We start from the raw sequence: 19,270 nt of genomic DNA, 5'->3' as shown, positions 1-19,270 counted from the left end.
ACTTGAAGACCAAGGAAATAGTGCAGAAGACCGAGATCTCTCATCTCAAATTGGTCCATCAAAGCTCGTTGAATATATTGAATCATAGAGGATGAGCTACCTGTGATGAGGAGATCATCAACATATAGCACAAGAATCAAGATCTCACCCTCAAGAAGTTGAATGTACACTGTGTGATCAGAATGACTGTGAGTGAAACCAGTGGAGAGCGAGAAAGAATCCATCTTCTCATACCAAGCCCGAGGGGCCTGTTTGAGACCATACAATGAACGTTGAAGTCTGCAAACCAAAAAACTATCCTGCACAAATCCCTGAGGTTTTCCTCCTATAGGTCCCCATGCAAGGAAGCACTCTTCACATCCATCTAAAAAAAGGGCCATCCCCGAGAAGCTGCAAGAGATAGTACAAAGTGAATAGAGTTCATCTTGGCGACAGGGGCAAATGTCTCAAAGTAATCAATACCCTCAACCTACAAGAAACCCTTCACAACAAGACGTGCTTTGTACTTATCAAGCGAACCATCAGCATCATACTTAGTGCGATACAACCAGCGGCACCTAACCATCTTTCTGTCCTTAGGAAGAGGACAGAGATCCCAAGTATGATTCCTCATCAAAGAAGAATACTCCTCCTCCATAGCACAATCCCACTCAGGGTGTCCTGTAGCCTCTGAAAACTTCTGAGGATCATCTGAAATGGCATGACTCAAAAGACTAGAACCCATAGTATGAGAATGGGTGCGACAAGTATCTGAAGGATCACCAGCTATAGAACCGGTCGCCTCAACAGTAAAGCGAGCCCACTTGGGCATCTAAGGTGGAGCAAGTGGAGGTGGGTATGGTGGATCATCAGCACCATCATCAGAATCATCCTCAAAATAATCCTGAAGAGATGCAGTGGGAGGAGTAGGCAGAGGAGTAGACACTCGAGTTAGGGTATCCACTGTGGGAAGGCGCTCATCAAACTGAACATCCCATCGAAACAGGACCTCTCTGGAATCATGATCAAACAACCTGTACGCCTTAACATCCTCACAGTAGCCAACAAAAATTAGGGGTCGACTCTTCCGCTCCACTGCTTTCCTCTGAGCATCGGGAATAAAAGCTCATGCCTCACTGCCAAACACTCAGAAAAAAGAAACATTAGGCTTGTCATGAGACCAAGCCTCCTCAGGAGTCATATGTCGAATCGCCTTGTGAGGCATCTGATTCTGAATATAGTTGGCACAATTGACTGCCTCAACCCAAAAAGATGAATCCATGGACCTGGACTGAATCATACAATTCGCCATCTCCAATAAAGTTTTGTTTTTGCACTCAGCGATACCATTCTGCTAAGGGGTATCGGGAATAGTAAATTGATGCTGCAAACCATGCTCAGTGCAAAAATCTTTGAAAGTGTGATTCACATACTCCCCCCCATTATCTGTACGTATCTGCCGAATAGAACAACCAGACTACTCTACAAATATCTTGAATATTCGAAATGAATCAAAGACATCAGACTTGTACTTAAGAAAGTACACCCATGTGCGTCTAGAGAAGTCATCAATAAAAGTGAGTACATACCTGGACCCAGAAAAAGAAGGAGTAGGAAATGACATGAGATCACTGTGAATCAACTCCAAGGGTGCCAAAGCACAAGGAGCTCTTCCCTTCAGAAATGGATCCCTGTCATGCTTTCCAAGCACACAACCATAACAAACACCATCAATGCGAGAAATATGTGGGAGCCCAAGAACAAGTGCATGTGTACTCATCTATTGAAGATATCTGTAATTGGCATGGCCCAAGCGCTCATGCCAAAGCTTACTTGTTGAATCTGCATGTGCTATAAGAGATAAACCTACACCCGCAGAGGGCTCAAATCCATCAAATCTGTACAGACGATATGCAATATCAACACTCCGAGTAGCCACAACCAAATCAAAGTCATGGAGGTCCCGAATAACCACATCATGTGGTGAGAACTCAACTATCTTACCAGAGCCAGAATGGCAAATCTGATAAATGGACAGGAGGTTCGTCGAGATCTCAGGGACAACCAGAACATCCTGAAGAGTACCCCCATCCAAAGAGACAGAACCTGGACCCAAGACTGAAAGTTGAACTGAGTCACCCACTGCAATCTAGGAAGTACCACAAGAGGCAAGAGAAGTAACCAACTGTTGAGTGTGAGTCATATGGTGAGAAGCACCAGAATCTAATATCCAAGTGAACCCATAGGTCAAAGCCCAAGCAGTGAGAGCATGACCTTTCCCTATGGAAGGAGAAGATGCCTGAGGTGAGGATATGTGATGTTGTTGCATGGCTTCCTCTAAAGCCTCTAAGTGTTTCCAACACCTGGAAACTGGATGTCCTTCCTTGCCACAAAAACTGCAAGTGTCTCCTGATTTCTTCTTAGTCTTGGAGGAATACTCACCAAACTGTGAAGATTTCCCATGTTTCGGAGCAAATGGTGGTTTAGAATCAGACTTAGGAGGTGGCTTGGAGGAATGCTCACTGCCTACAGAATTCTTCTTTGGCTTCGGTTTCTGCTTTTGCTTCTCCTTAGAGGACTGAGCAACCAATGCTTTGTTCTTGGACCCTGAGAGCATGTCCAGCTGAGAAAGATGAGACTGCTCACAAGACAAATGCTCACAAAATACATCAAAGGTAGGCATGGTGAAACAAGCACCCAAGCCATCCATGGTGGAGTAGAAAGCAAAGGGAAAAAACTGAAAAATGACCCCGAAGCTTCGAAAGAATCAAGTGAATTCACTTTGTGTCTGTCTTGATCTTGCCACATCCTTGGAGAACAGATCTGGTAGTCTTGAACTTGTTCAAAAAATCTTTAATGGTGATAAGGAATCAAGTGACAAAGAAACCAACTCTGCCTCAATCTGTAATGCCTGAATCTTATTAACCCTGCCAAAGAGAGACTCAAACTTCAACCACATAGCACGAGGAGTGAGCAACTCATCAAGGTGAAATAGAAGACTGTCGAAGACATGCAAAGAGAGAAAACCCATGGCCTCGTCCATCTTGTTTTTGTGTTGAAGAAGCTCATAAGGACATTGTAATAGAGGTTGAACCTCATCCAAACAAGACCACAACCTGCATGCCCAAAGAAGCCTCATGATGCAGGGCTTCCAGGTGTGATAGTTGTCTGATGTCAACAACTCAACTGAAGGATCTTCCATGAAAAAACTCTGCACCTGCACCTGCTTGTTGGTGTTTTTTATTATGTGATCTTTCAGAATAGACAGAAGATGTAGAAGGGTTTGTTTGTTTTGAGAGTTTTGGTGTTCTGGATTTCTGATATAAATGACAAAAAGTGAGAAAAAACACCCCCCCCCCATAATAGATTAGCCCAAACCCTAGTACAAACTGATGAGAAGGAAGTAGTGCATAAGCAAAAAACCTTCAAACTTAAATCTCATGTACCTGATAAAAAATATGAGAAACAAGATCACATATCTGAATAGATCATGCTGAGAGATTTCCAACGCCTATTCATTTTCAAAAAACGGAGTTCGTTTGCCCATTCTACGGCCCCAAAAGTGTAGAAAAGAGACCCGACTTTGACTAGAAAAAAATATAGTCAAACAAAAAAATCGAGCAAAAATTCCAACACCATGAGGTTTGGCTCGGAACCAGATTTCCAACGCCTATTTTTTTTCGAAAAAATGACTCCATTTGCTCAAGATATGGCCAAAAAATGAACCCCCCCTTAAAGAGACAAGAGGGTGGAGGTCCGGTGGCAGGGCCTGGCAGCGGTGGCACTTTGGCGGTGCTCTGGTGGCACTTTGGGGTGGAGCGGCGGAGTGGCAAAGAGGAAGCGACGGCGGCAGGGAGAGCCAAGGCGACTGGCAGCGAGGAGGTGGGCTCCAGCGGGTGGAGCGGTGAGGAGGCAGGCGAAGCGACAGGCACTGGCAGCGGGAGTAGGAGTCAGTGGGGGCCGACAGGGGGGTGGAGGCCCGTGGGGAGGGGCCCACAGTGACAGGTCCGGTCGGCCGGACTGTCAAGGGATACGGGGTACCCTCCAAAACCCCAGACTTGATTTTTATTTTTTTTTTTCAAAACTTTTTCACCTTTTTTGAGTTTTTGAATTTTTTTCTATTTTTTTTTTTTTAAATCAAAAAATCAGCTTGCATGCCGTAAAAAAGCAAAAATTAATTTTTTTTGAAAAAAAAATCTCAAGCTGCGTGTCAGGGTCGTACGACTTGGTGCTGAAGAAAAAATACCCCCAGATGCTCAGAAGTCAAAACTAGGCAAGTTTTATATGACTATAGGGGTTTTTGGGCCTTTTGAGCACGATGGTGAGGTCTATTTAGGCCCAAAATGCTCAGAAAAAAAAAAGGTCTATCCCTAGGTGCATAAAAAATACTTCCTAAAACCCCAGATCTGCTTCCAATGCAAAAATTCTCAAAACAAGAACAGATAGTTGTAGATCTGAAGCTCTGATACCATGTGAGAGTTGAGAAATACAACACCACAGGAGCCCAAATGATCTCTGCAAGCTGAATAACCTGTTACAAGGAGAAGCAAGGAAACAAATAATAGAAAAACCAATACACAGGAAATATGCTCCTAAAGATGAGAGCTCAGTATTCACAAAATGTGTAATGTGATAATCATACAAAGAAAAGAAAAAAACCTCTAATAGGTCAAGAAACCCTAAAAGGGAAAACCTAGGCTTGCACATAATAATTAATAAAATGATTAATTATTATGCACCTAATATTAGCTTAAGTGTAAAAAGAGATAATAGGGAACTTCAAGAATTAAACAAATGTTGTTTAATTAATCAAGTAAAAACCTGATTACTCTAACATTCCCCTCCTCAAGGATTCCTTAAGGTAAATATTGATGGCTCTTCCAGGAGGAATCCTAGACATGTGGGGATTGGTGGCATTGTCAAGGATAGTGTTGAGGATGTTATGTTCTTCTTTTCTATCTATAAAGGGCAACACATTAATAACCTCATGGAGGCCCTTGCTACTCTTTATGTAGTGGAAAGAGGTTGCTCCCTTGGATGGACAAATATTATTTGTGAATCTGATTCACAAATTGTGGTGGATATGTTGAATGACCAAAGTTTGGATGGGGTTAATTAGAAATTGGCCTTTGTGATTTGACAGATTTTAAGTTTGAGTTGTTCTTTGGAAGTTGTTTCCTTTTGTCATATTCCTAGAGTGTGGAAGAGTGTCATATTGCTTGGCTAAATGGGCTTTGAGAATTTAGAGGGGTGGAATGTTGGTGACTAGGGATTCTTGTCTCCAAAGTATTCTCAAGCTTTGGAAAAGTTAGCTATGAAGGATGGGAATGTGTAGCTAGTTTCTTATTTAGGGATTCACTTTGATGTTTTTTGGTTTTCTTTGTTGGGCATATGGCCTTTTTCTTTGTAATCTTCCTTGAGTTGAATAAATTTTTATCCCCCTTTTTCGAAGAAAAAAAAAAGATGATAGTTAGTAGATAGGAGGTAAATAAAATGATATCAAATTAGCAAGTTTTTTGTCAATAGTCCCTTGTTTCTTTACAATGATTTGGGTCTTTATTTCAACACAAATAATTGAGGTGGTGTATTTTGACCATTATTTAACCATATATAGTAAATAATAGTCAAAATACACCATTACATTTAGCAATATATTTAGAGATTTGTTTCATTGTTTATATGGTTCTTCTTTGCATAGAAGTTGTAGTTGGTCAAATCAAACATGTGGCCAATCTATTATTTTTCAACCTTGTGAAAGGGATGCTTTCGAGTGGCTTGACAATTAGAAATTCTTACAACTAGATCTTGTCATTTCTCCCATTTTAAATGATTTCTTAGAAGAATACAAAGAGAAAAAAGATGATAGTAACATTATTGTGTAGAAGTCTATTCTTGATGATCACAACCTCCCAAATGATTTGTAGAATCTTTCCGATAGAAACTCACTTCCTCCTCCCACTAAAATAACACTTACTACTCACCAATTTAATTATTTTTATCTTACTTTATCTAAAAAAAATATATAAACTTTTTAAATTATAATACCATCCCATTTAAAAAATAAATAAATATATAATATTTTTTTAAATTATTATAGATAAAATATTATTTAAAAAATTATAGACATAACTACAACATTGACTTAAACATTACCCAAATCTTTGGATACAAAATATAATGATAGATTATTTGCCAAAATGTTTGGCAAACAAAAAAAACATAGACAAGCAAATAAGAGTAAAGCCCACAAATACTTTCATATTTTCAATAATGATTGAGTCAATGGTCCCTTGTGGAACTCCATAACAAACATTGCCCATGTATAGGTTCTAGATTTTAGGCAATATTATTTTTCTTAGAATAATGTCTATTTCTTATAAAACCCTTTTCCTAGAAGGATGGCAATACTTTTGCTTTTTGGCTTTAATGGTTATCCTTTAGGCACATTATTCACAAGTGCTCATACATTTCAACATAGAATTGAATTCTAAAGTTTTGACACGTTTAGAAAATAATGAATAAGGACAAAGATATATCATATCCATGAGAACTATTCACTTCTAATGTTTGTACTTGGATCAATTTCTTTCAATGGTGATGCACCTTTACTTCATCTAATGCTGATTTTATTCAAATTTGATATGGAATAAGACTAGCCTCTCATTAATTATGAGATTTTCAAAATGCTTTCAAATGGTAAAATCTTATTATTTATTTACAGTGCTTTCATATTGGATCCAACTAACCCATATTTCTTGTGTGAAAGGATCCAAGATCTATAACATGGCTTTGAATTTATTACATATAATCCAAATGCTCCAAAGATGAAGCCACCATGAAAGGACCTTTGGGAGTCCAAATCACTTTTGTTGATATTGATGGCATATTATGGAGCTTCCACCACATGTCAATAAATATGAATTTTTATAAAATTTTAGAAACTATTATAGTGTCGGTGTTAAGAAGTTCACATGAAAATGAAATGTCATTTTATTGGTCTTTATTTATTGGCAAAATGAAGAAGTTATAAATATATAAACAAGATGTGTTTAGGAAAAAATTAGGTGATGAAAAAGTGCTTATATATGGAATGAAATTAATACATAAAATTTTAAAACATAATTGTGATTCAATTATTATGTAATAAGTGATAAAAATAGTAAAAGAAGATAGTGGATCACGATCACAATCACAATTTTAATTATAACTCGAAGGTTTTTTCTCGTTATTTGGGAGATTTTGGTCATCAAAGATTTTATAAAATTAAACTAAATTATGGTCAAATAGTTTTCAGTCTATTAGTGAAGTTGGATGGTTTATAAAGATTCTACCAATAAATTCATTATAAACACAATAAGGTGTTGGAATGATGAGATCCATCGATAAGGGAATGGAGCTCATGAGATCAAGTGTGACAAGATTTGCTACTAAATTTCTTGTTATTGTAAAATTTATATACCCAAAAAATAAACTTTAAACACATGAATATACCCAAAAAATGAACTTTAAACACTTGAATGTTTCATCGAATTGGATAGAGTGCTCTTTTTCCTACTCAAGTATATGAAATCACCATTTTCAAATCTATGTTTAATGAGATATTTTGGAAGAATGTAAAAGAGATTGTGCAACTTATAGAGCCCTTAGAATGTTAAGATTGGTTGACGAAGAAAAATATCCCATTGACTATTTTTCAGTTGTTAGTGTCATTTAGAAGATCATTGGTGCTAGATGGAATTTCCTCAAATGTATTGTCAAATTCGTGCTACATAGTATTCCTTAAATCCCTCTATGTATTAGAGTCCATCATTCAAGAAGGTTGGAGAAGTGAAAAAAATGTGGTTCAAATGTATCTCAAAATGTGAAAGAGTATATCCGTATTTTTCATGTAGAGGAAAGATGAGTAGCCATGGTGGAGTTGTGATTATAGAAGTAAGTAAATGGCTTCTTTTGTAACATATATTCAATGGAACAAGGAAGACAATAACACCATGCATTAATTTCTAAATTAATAATTTATATTTGAATTTATTATACATCAAATGAGATTCAATCACTTGTGTTTATTTATACATTTTCCATTTGCAACTAACATAAATGCATGAATGGTAATACTTGAGTCATTCATTTGCCAAAGCAGCTCATTGGATGGCAATATAAATTATAACTTAGCCATGCAATTCTTCTACTTGGAGTGTATTTGAGCATATACACTTTACGAAACGTAATTAATTAAGAAAAAAATAACTTTCATTTTTGCTTGAAGAAAATTTTAGGTTAGAAACTTTTCAATTACGGCTTTCAATAATTTTCTAGCATACACAAGTAGGCTAAGAACTTATGTGTTCAGCCATTGATAATCTTAGGTGTTGTCAAGGATGATCAACCAATTGGTCTAGATAAGATTGATATTGATTCATAATGAATCAAGATTGATGAGGAGCTTACATAATTAAGAGGGATTTGAAGGTCTCATATGAGGTTATGGATGATCATGTCCACATTTGTTTGAAGCAAATGGTTGTAGACACAATGCCATTGATTTCTATTTCACATTTCTACTCATGGCTACTTTAAGGTTATTTCAATTTTGCATTCTACAATTTTATTTTTCTATTGAAGGATGATTTTATAATAATATATATTCGACTATTAAAAAATTGATATTTAAAATTAATTAACAATATTGAATTTATATTCATCATATCATTAAAATTTAGACTTTGTTTCTATTTCTATGTTCCTTATTTGATATAAAATAAAATTTATAATTTTTTTCCAGATTTATATGAGTAACTTATTTTTTTTAATGTGTCATATTGTGAAAAGATTCCACTCAACCACAAAAGTTTAAACATGATAATAACAATTTACTCCACCTTAAATATTGGTGAGTTTCTGAGTGTTCAAGAGTACGTCCATATCTTTTAGTGAATATATATGTAAAGAGAAGAGTCTGGTACCCAACTAACTACATGGGCTTGGCAAAGACAAGGTATATAATGAACTATATGCTACTGGTCCACTTAAATTATGGTAATTCCCATCCACTCAGAGTTTACCATGGACGTGGACAAGAGAGCTCAGTGAAGCTTTTTTGTCAGTAAACACGTTCTCACTAATGTGGCTCATTGGCTTTCAGGTACATATGAGATGGTCCTCCTTGTGTTTGATATAACATGATGTTGTCCACTCAAAACACCAATTTAGTTTTGAGTTGCCCACAATCGACCAACTCTCATGATAATAATTATTGTCAGCAGATCAACTTAGGAAAAAAAGTTGAGGTGTCTTCTCTTCTCTCCTTTCCTCATCCATGGTAGTACTCTTTCTCTGCATAAGACGGGACCCACTTTTTGGATTGGCATTGGAACTGGTCCTGTGGTACTTAACAGCCACAGCGGTCATGCTAAGTCCGCTGCTATTCTTGTTCCTTTTCACAAGTGGGTCCTTGCTATACAGTCAGCCTCTTGTGGAATCAGAATCGAAAATACCCATGAGCCCAACAAGCAAAGCAATACATATGTACATTATTGCATACGAAGCTCTGATTTCACTCTACAGCATGGCCTCATGTCTATAAAACAGTACACTTAACCTGCTTTCTATTAACACAGTCTTCTGGAGTTGATGCAATTGGGATTCTTCCTTGTATAAGCTCCTTCAAGGCTCTTCTGTGTTATATGTAATTCAAGCTCTGAACTCTTTAGCTTGTACTTCTTCTTGATGCTCTGAGAGAAAATCTTGTTAGCTCTACTTCCCTGCAATCCTCTGAAGCAATACCCATTTGGGTGCCATAGACTGTTGTTCTGACACAAATAATTTATCTCTCTTTAGAATCAGATTTGTGATAGATTTTGCTTGGGAAATATTTCTAAGAAAATTACCGTAGGCTTGAGTGAGGCTGGGACTAGAACGTCTGAACAAAAATGTCCATAGGTGCAACTTTGTAGGGTTTAGTATCACTTCAATTATAGGCTTTGATATGCATATTGAACAGTGCAGTTTCCATGAATGAGCTCGTTCTCTACTTGGTAATTTCTATTTATAAGCAAAGCTCTCTTGACATATTCTGTACATAATATTTGTCACTATTTCTCTAATTGAAGGCAAAGTTTCCTTGACACATGGATAGTATGAATCCCTATTCAAATGTGGATATTTTGGGATAAAGCTCATAGCGTAGGTATTACTAATTTGTAATTCTACGTTGATAGATCTAAATTAGGTGTCATGAATAAGCTCATTCTCTGCATGGTATTGTTTTAGCAAAAGGCAAATCTTTGATGAGTGAAAAACTCTGTTGAACGGTAGATTGAAAAGTTGTGGCAGAGGTATTAATGATTTGCATTTCTGCATTGATACATCTACAATCTTGTTCGAATTTAGATACATCATTTAGGGATTAAATAGTTCTTATTTTTCAGAAAATGATGTAAATCTATGTAGAGATACAATATACACAATGTTAAATAGGCATATGCAAACATAGACAGATAGCTGTTATTTTTATATACATTATTGTGTGTTTTGTAGCACTGTTGAACCACTGTTTACTTTTGGAGTTGACAGGAAAAAACTAGACTGAGACACACGTGGGGTATAACGGACTGCACTATTTTCTTAGCGAATGACTTCAAGTTGGCAGAAGAGATTATTGAGATGATACCCACAACTCATTGCATAAATTTTGGCTGTGACTGTCAATTTTACACAGAAAAAGAGCAGGGAGATCATGCCTCTGACTACCATTTTTCTAGTCTATTATTGCCTCCTCTCGGGGCAAGAGGCCACTTTCAGTCCCATTTAAGGAAATATATTATTTCTCCATATGACTCTACTTACAGGTGGGTTAAAGTTGTATAGTTTGATTTTCAATACTACCTTTATATACTGCAATCCATATTGTGTACATATAGCTAAGGGAAGGAAGTTTGTGTGGTATCAGGTGGTGGGAGACATTTTTGATTGCTTTGGTTGCATACTGTGCATGGGTATATCCATTTCAGATAGGATTTATCGATGTACAAAGATGGGGGAAACTTTGCATTGCTGGCACTGTTGTAGATGCATTTTTTGCCATTGATATTGTTCTCACCTTCTTTGTGGCATACATTGATGAGAATTCACAGATCATAATAGACAATCCAAAGCATATAGCACTCAGGTAATCAAGTCGAGATTCCTGTGGTTGTGGTAATCCTTCATGTCTATTGAGCTATATGTATGTGTATACATATATATATCCTTGCAGATGGGTTTGTCCTAGCTTGAGTATTATCTTTGCAGGTATATTTCCACATGGTTCATATTTGATATCTGTTCTACGATTCCATTTGAGGCCTTAAGCTACCTCTTTATAGGGAAGATTGGTTCTGGACTTGCATACAGCTTGCTTAACATGCTCCGCCTCTGGCGTTTGAGGAGAGTGAAAGCTCTTTTCACGAGGTAAATGTCTACAGTTTACACACAAGATCTTTTGGATAATTAGGACTAAATATCAATGTATCAGTCTGGTTGTTGGGTCTGAAGCAACTGAGTATAACTATATATATATAATATGTTTCCTACAGGCTTGAGAAAGATATAAGGTTTAACTACTTTTGGGTTAGATGTGCAAGGCTAATCTGTGTAAGTACATCTTAACAAATCAATGGATAGATAGGCATTTTTCAAGCTGTATATTATGCTTTCTTGCCTGTTGGTTGGGGGTGTGCATAGAGTTGTCTAAAGTTCAGACATTGAGGGTTAATTGGTAAAAGCATTTTCAAAACATGTGTGACCATGGACTCTAAAATATTCTGTTCTATCTTCTTATGCACAATATGCTAATGAGTAATACCCATATTCTTAGAGATGTAAAACTTGTAGATAAAAGTTATTCCCTGTATGATTGCACCAGGCTTTTATCGTATGACCACAGTGGCCTCGGTGATTTAGACTGATCCGATTTTCGTTAATTTTTTAAAAAAAATTTCTTGTTTGCAGGTGACACTTTTTGCCGTACACTGTGCTGGGTGTTTTTATTACTTGCTCGCAGATCGCTATCCTAATCCCAACAAGACATGGATAGGCTCTGTTATCCCTGACTTTAGGAAGAAAAGCTTCTTCGTACGCTACATATCCGCCATTTATTGGTCCATTACAACATTAACCACAGTTGGATATGGAGATCTCCATGCAGTGAATTCAAGGGAAATGATATTTGACATATTTTACATGCTATTCAATTTGGGCCTGACAGCATACTTAATTGGCAACATGACTAATCTGGTGGTGGAGGGTAGTAGCCGCACAATGCATTTTGTAAGTCTTATAGATAAATGGTTTTATACAATACACCGTTCATTACCTACTTTACATGTAATGGATAATGTGTTTCATGTACAAATGTATAATACATTTTGTAAAGTCTAAGAATGGTACAAGAGAAAATTTGGAAGTATTTTTGATATCTTAAGGATTTTCGTGTTTTCTTTTTCTTCTGGCAGAGGAACAGAATCCAAGCAGCGTCAAACTTTGCAGATAGGAACCATCTCCCACCAATGCTTAGGGACCATATATTATCATATATGTGCCTGAAGTTCAGAACAGATAGCTTGAGACAGCAAGAAATTATAGAGGAACTTCCAAAGGCCATCAGAACAAACATTGCACAATACCTATTTCTACCAACAGTAGAATCTGTATATCTGTTCCGAGGCATTTCTCCAGAGTTGCTGCTCAAGTTGGTGAGCTCTTTTGTAGTTTAAAATTTCCAGACATTACGGTTTAATAATTGTAACCAAAATATTTGTATACTCAAATGCTCATTACATAGGCAGAGTGTATAAATGTCGATCTACAAGCAGACATGTCTTTCCAATAAATATTAGTTGGTTACAAACTTTGCTCTTCATAGATACAAGGGTTTTATAAACAAGCATGTGTGTCTTATGGATGGGTATATTTGCTTTGAGTATGTGGATGTCAAGGACTTAAAAACTTTATATTACAATTGAATAGATAAAAGTGGTTAGAAAACTATTATAGATACGGAGGTTCAATTCTAACTTTCGATCTTGTAAATTAAGGTCACGGAGATGAAACCAGAATACTTCCCTCCAAAAGAGGACATTGTTCTTCAAAATGATGCACCTAGTGACATCTACATACTGGTATCAGGGAAAGTGGTAAGTAGATTGTTTAAAACTCCAAATTTGTTTGATCTTTAGTGTGGTACTCGTTATTGTCATCTTCATCTACTTTACAAGTTAGCATGTGTAATTAGACAAACCAGAAATTCTACTCATTAATTTATTTTTTTTCTATTATGCAGGATGAAATTACTTCTAGGAATGGAAATGAAGAGGTAACATTAATCAGCTCTTGTTTCATATTTCCTAGTTATTTCATTCTATGATGGTATACATACACAAGCAATCTAGTTATGATAATGGCGATTTTAAATAAGAACCTTGAAATTTTTCACATTTGTCTTCATGTCTATTTCTGATATCAGAATAGACCAAGATGAAAACGATCTGAAATTTTACTTAGAACACAGAAGCCAGAGTGTTGAGAAGTACATCTGTGATGTTTACTTTTTTCTTTCCGTCTATTTAACTGTCATGTTACAGCATTTTCTTCTCGGTTTTGTGATCTAACAATTTTGTTGGATTTCACATGTCTACAGGTCATAGGAAGTCTAAGAGAAGGAGAAATATTTGGAGAACTTGGGGTTCTCTGCAACACCTCACAACCCTATACTGTGAGAACAGAGAAGCTCTCTCAACTTTTGCGATTGAATCGAAATGTATTGTTGGACACAATCCAAAACAAGCCAAATGATGGCAGGATAATTTTGAAGAACTTTCTTCAGGTTTTTGTTCTTCCATTACCTAATATTAGTTATTTCCTTTAAGATATGCCTATAAATAAGTAGCTTTCCATGTCGTCTCCAAAATAAAATACACACCACTAAAACTGCACTTATAATGGAATACATACCCTGTGCACTAACAAGCTTGGACATGACAAATCGATAAGACTACGAGAACCCTTTACAAAACAAAGATACTGCCTCAAAGGCTTAAGCAATCTGAGTCCCAGTGTTCACCATGTATATTTCGTTCCCTCTCTCAGTGGGAACACACAATCTTACACTATCTTTTAATGTCCATTGTCAATGTCAACCATTCTCATATAGTGTTTCATAATGCATTTCATCTGTATAGATGTTACTGGAAAAGTATGCTGTCCAATTGTTGTCTTTCTTCATAATATGATAGCGAACGGAATGCTTTTCCTAGATAAAGTTTGAAATCTTGATCAGATATCAAACCATGCGAGAATTAGGACAGCAACTTCCCAAAACTTTCGGACACATTGTTATGTTTCTATAACCAATCTCTAAATGTAGACCGTATGATGGAAACTTCAACAGTTTTCCACGGGGATGCGTCCTCAAAAAAAAATCCACGTCCTCCAGAGGACGACATTTCCGAGCTTTGGGGATTTGGGTGAAACGCCCCCCTCACAGCACCACTTCTGCAACCTCTGCTGTGATGCCATCAGGTCACTTGCTATGTGGCGCATGCCACTACACACTGATTGCAATCTTTAATTTCGTACAAATTAGTTGGTCTTTCATGGGCACTCACAAAGATGTTATAGTGCAGATATTGTCTTGAAGATTTCAAATCACCTGTATTTTTATATCAACACCCCCGCTCTGCTGCCATCCCTCACTGTCCCCAAATTTAGGCCCTTGATCTTCTGATCCCTGAAACCCATCCTCGCATCCCCTAATCCCCTTGTCAGAAAACTCCATGGAACTATGTGTTTTTTGAACCAGTAATGAAAAAAATGGGCAGTGTCTGCATACTCAGATTGAAAAAAATGCCACTCATTATTTTTTGTACCCATTCTCAACCAATACTTCAAAGTTTAGGTTGAAAAGCTTTTTTTTCTGTTCTGAATTACCTTGAAAAAACATGAGCATGTATGATGCCTATAATTAGTATAATAAATATTTTCCAACCAAATTTTGTTTAATCCAATTTGAAGATTCTTCCCACCAAACAATCAATTAACAGTAAGCCATTCTTTTCATGTATTGGCAGCACTTAAAGGATTCAAGAGATCCAAGTTTTGAAGGCCTTATAATTGAAATGGAAAATATGTTTTCGCATGAAAATGTGGACATGCCTTCAAACCTCTGTTTTCTTTCTTCTAGAGGACACAGTCAACTAATGGAAGAGTTACTGAATATGGGGATGGATCCAAATGTAGGAGATTCTAAAGGACGTACACCACTGGTAAGTTCTGCTTATTTATTCTTAATTTCTCATTGACTATTGATGTGCTTGACATTTAATGTGATCAGATTCTCCAGTCAATTGATGTTCATTTATACTTTTGCAATTGACTGGAGAATCTAATGCTTCGTATGGTGCATCAACAGCATATAGCTGCTGCCAGAGGTTCCAGACAGTGTGCGTTTCTCCTATCGAAGTTTGGAGCAGATGTTAACAAAAAAGGTACATATTTGATCAAATTTTCCTAATTCTTGATCATCTAGTTAAACCTGCAACAATAAAGCCAAACCAGCAGGACACTGCTTACATTCTTAAAAGTGCCACTTTAGGAACAATTTGAAGATGTTTGTTTATTATAACTAAAGACTATCAGATACAGAGATAAGTAAACCGAGTAGCTACTTGGAGTAACAACATCAAAAACTTAAGTTGGAAACCAAATATACATACGCAATGCACGGTCAAAATCTCAATGGCATGCTTTGTAAAATCATTGCTTGAAATGTACTCTTCATATTAAGGGCAATTGGTCACAGACCCTACATTATAGTATAATTCATTTTGAAAGCAACCAAGCTCTTAATCATGGATTCCTAAAAATTAAACTAGGATAAAAGAATTCCTTACAACTTCTATGATACAATTTTTTTTAACGTCTTGGTTGAACAATGTGAGTTGTTGTCTCTGCCTCTTCAACGTGTCAAAAAACTCTGTTGCTTCTGTGTCTCATTTTCAAGTTTGAAAAGTTCTGGTTTAGCCAATATTTTACCTTCCATTTTTTTTCTCTCTTTTCTAGATATGCTTGATTTTAATGAATGTGTGGTATAGGTTTTTGTATAAGCATGGTATCATAATAAGAATCCCTCCACACATCTTAAGGTGACATCTTAAGGTGATTTGGTAAATCGTGTATCACATAAACATTTCATGTAATCAAACTTGAAAATTATGGTTCAAAGGGTTGAATTTAATTGGTTAAAACATTGAGTTCTTATTATAGAAATCAAAGATCAATTTTGCATAATGACATCTAAAATGAAATTCTAAAATGTAAAGGGGTATTTTTCCCGTCTATATTAAAGAGTGTTGTCCAAGTTTAGTTTGCAGTAGTGCAATAAATATGTAAAATGTTTAGGATTATAAATACTCCAAATAGCCCTCATAAGAAAGCTTGTTTCAGTTCTGATATTGGATTTTATGTTGATGTTTCAACAGATGAATATGGGAATACTCCTCTATGGGAGGCAATTGCAGGGAAGCACAGATCTGTTGCTAGACTACTATACGAAAATGGTGCAAGATTCGATCCAGACGATGCAGTAAACTTTTTGTGCTTGGCAACTGAGAGAAAAGATCTTGATGTAGTCATGGAGTTGCTGAACTATGGAGCAGACATTAATGCTACTAAACATGAGGGCTTGACAGCTCTCCATGTAGCCATAGAAAAGGAATGTCCTGAAACAGTGAATTTCCTCCTTCAGAATGGTGCAGACATTGACAAACCTGACTCAAAAGGTCGAACTCCAAGAGCCCTGATACAAAGTCACGAACAACTCTTTGCGGCACTTAAGGATCTATCTCAGACTTCTGAATTGGATCACAGGATTCAAATCCTAGATACACATATAAGAAGTAGCAGGTCTCAAGGAGAGGAGGACCACCATGATTGCAAGGTCTATTCTCCAACAGGACTTTACAGACCAAGTTTCAGGTCATCCATATCTAACAATGCACAGTTCACTAGATCAAGTAGCAGTTATGACACTTATGATGCCACAGGAACAGAGCTTAGAGAAGTGGGTACGTGCAGACTAAGACCAAGAGGAGGTTTAAAGTTTACTCCTCTCAGAGTGGTGATCCACCATCACCATCCCACCAATCATAACTTACCTTTCACAAAGACAGGAAAGTTAGTTGCCCTACCCAACTCACTGGAAGAACTCCTAAGGGTGGCAGGTATGTTCTTTTGTAAGATTCTTCGGGACCTAATTATGCTTTTTTGAAAAGAAAAAACATCTTAGTACTACTTCTACATTTAAAAATCCATAGCAATCTTAAGAGAATGAGAAAGTACTGAATTTTAAACAAACAAAACTCCATTACCAATACACTCTAATCCTTGGTACTTCTCAGTCTCAAATATTTTTTGTATCATTAGTATTTCTTGACTTCAGTATGAAACGTAGATTCAAGAGATTTAAAATGACAGATGGTAGATGTATGCAGGGATGAAGTTTGGTTATTGTCCAACCAAAGTGTTGAACAATGATGGTGCTGAGATAGTTGATGTGGATGCCATAAGAGACAATGACCATCTCTTTCTTGTGGAGGATGACTAGATATGTTTATGAAGCTTCATCAATCATGCATGTCTTGTCTTGGGTGGCAATATGATGATATATGTGATGTTTTTCACAATAAGCAATACATTATTTTGAAATGTCACTGTCTTGTTCTAGACCATGTATATCAAATAAAGGTAATTGGGGTCTATATCTGATCTTAATCTCCTATTAGTTTGAGCAAGACCTTTTGTCACTTGTTTGTATGGACCACTTCAAATAATCTCAATCTTAAAGTTTAGTAGATGGACTTTTCCAAATATTTAATTTTATATTAAATATAAGATTTTTAAAATAATATTGAAAAAATTATAATTATATTAATAAATAAACTTATTATATCAATAATATAACAAATATTTATATTAATTTAAAGAAGAATTTTTATTATTATTTCTATAAAGTTCAATATTACTCAATTTTATGTGAAAAGAGTTTATTATTAAATCAATTCATATGTTTAGAAACTAAACTTTCTAAATACATCTTGAAACAAAGAATTAAATATATTTATTTAATATAATATTCAAGAGGTGTTCTAAATTTAAAAATAAATTTAAATTACAAAATCAAAATTATTAAAAAGTAACATACAAGTGTATATATTTTTACAAGAAAACAAAAACAAAAGAATTATAAACATAATGATTGGTAAATAAAATAAACAATGTAAATAAAATAAAATAAATAGGTTTAAAGTAAAATAAAACAATGCTTAATTAAATAAATTAGCTCTAGGACAACCTTTTCTAAATAGATATATTTACAAAATGTCAAAAAATATCAATCTCAATTTATTTTTTAAGAGTCAATTTATTTTACTTCAGAATTTTTAAACTCATAAATAATACTTTAATTTTTATTTTATTTTTGATAAAAGTGGATAGAACCACTGAACTGTATTAATAATACTTTAATTTTTATTACACATTCTTGTATGTAATTTTTAATTATATTTTTTAGAGATGTTGTCCTCTATTATTTCCCTAATTCTTATCTATGAGTACATGAAATTTGTGTACATGAAATTTTGAACATTAAAAACGAAGCTTAAATGCAACACTTAAATTAAGCATAAAAGTTGATAAAAACATGAGTCTTTACCAAAACCAACCTTTGTTGCACCAAGATGAGGTGGTTGTGGTCTTGGATGGTTGGACGTGAGCTCTCTTGTCACCAAAAGTTGCATGGGAGTTGATTGATGAAATGGCTTAGGTGCATCAAGATGAGGTGATTGTGGTCCTAGATGGTTGGATGAGTTCTCTTCTCACCAAAAGTTGCATAGGAGTTGATTGATGAAAAGGCTTAGGTGCATCAAGATGAGGTAATTGTGGTCTTGGATGGTTGGATGTGACTTCTCTTGTCACCAAAAGTTGCATAGAAGGTGATTGATAAAATGGCTTAGGTGGACATCCAATTTGTAGAATTTTGAAGGATTGGATGGATGACTAAGATGCAAAGAAAAAATCAATGGTTCATATTGATTCAGAGTCATGGGAAAATGGGAGAAGGACTAATGTCCTCTTTTGTTGAAGGAGATGGAAGGGAAAGGATTGAAAAGAAAATCAAAGGTCAGTATTCTCCTTGGAAGAAGTGGAGAGGTGAGATAGAAAATATACTTTAAAGTACCCTTGAAGGAATTTAAAATTG

The 19,270-nt window shown here is 35.8% G+C and overlaps 1 protein-coding gene across 6 annotated transcripts; it reads left to right on the top strand.

The window, feature by feature from the left end:
• Positions 1 to 9,412: 9,412 nt before the first annotated feature.
• Positions 9,413 to 17,866, top strand: LOC131054712 (potassium channel KAT3). Of its 6 annotated transcripts, none has more exons than XM_057989276.2 (14): positions 9,413 to 10,013; positions 10,552 to 10,826; positions 10,928 to 11,146; positions 11,269 to 11,427; positions 11,553 to 11,610; positions 11,968 to 12,285; positions 12,471 to 12,710; positions 13,053 to 13,151; positions 13,298 to 13,330; positions 13,655 to 13,840; positions 15,084 to 15,278; positions 15,425 to 15,500; positions 16,494 to 17,234; positions 17,495 to 17,866. In XM_057989276.2, the coding sequence occupies exons 1-14, from the start codon at positions 9,990 to 9,992 to the stop codon at positions 17,545 to 17,547; spliced, it is 2,676 nt and encodes an 891-aa protein (XP_057845259.2). In that variant the 5' UTR covers positions 9,413 to 9,989; the 3' UTR covers positions 17,548 to 17,866. The 6 variants fall into 6 exon arrangements, with proteins under 6 accessions (XP_057845259.2, XP_057845258.2, XP_057845260.2 ...); XM_057989275.2 differs by having other exon boundaries at positions 9,415 to 10,013; positions 17,505 to 17,866; XM_057989277.2 differs by having other exon boundaries at positions 9,416 to 9,664; positions 17,505 to 17,866.
• Positions 17,867 to 19,270: the final 1,404 nt, after the last annotated feature.

This window comes from Cryptomeria japonica, chromosome 5 (assembly GCF_030272615.1).
Source record: "Cryptomeria japonica chromosome 5, Sugi_1.0, whole genome shotgun sequence".
NCBI classification, from domain to species: Eukaryota; Viridiplantae; Streptophyta; class Pinopsida; order Cupressales; family Cupressaceae; genus Cryptomeria; species Cryptomeria japonica.
Note: the sequence above shows the minus strand (reverse complement) of the source record. Positions and strands in the feature narration are given on the sequence as shown.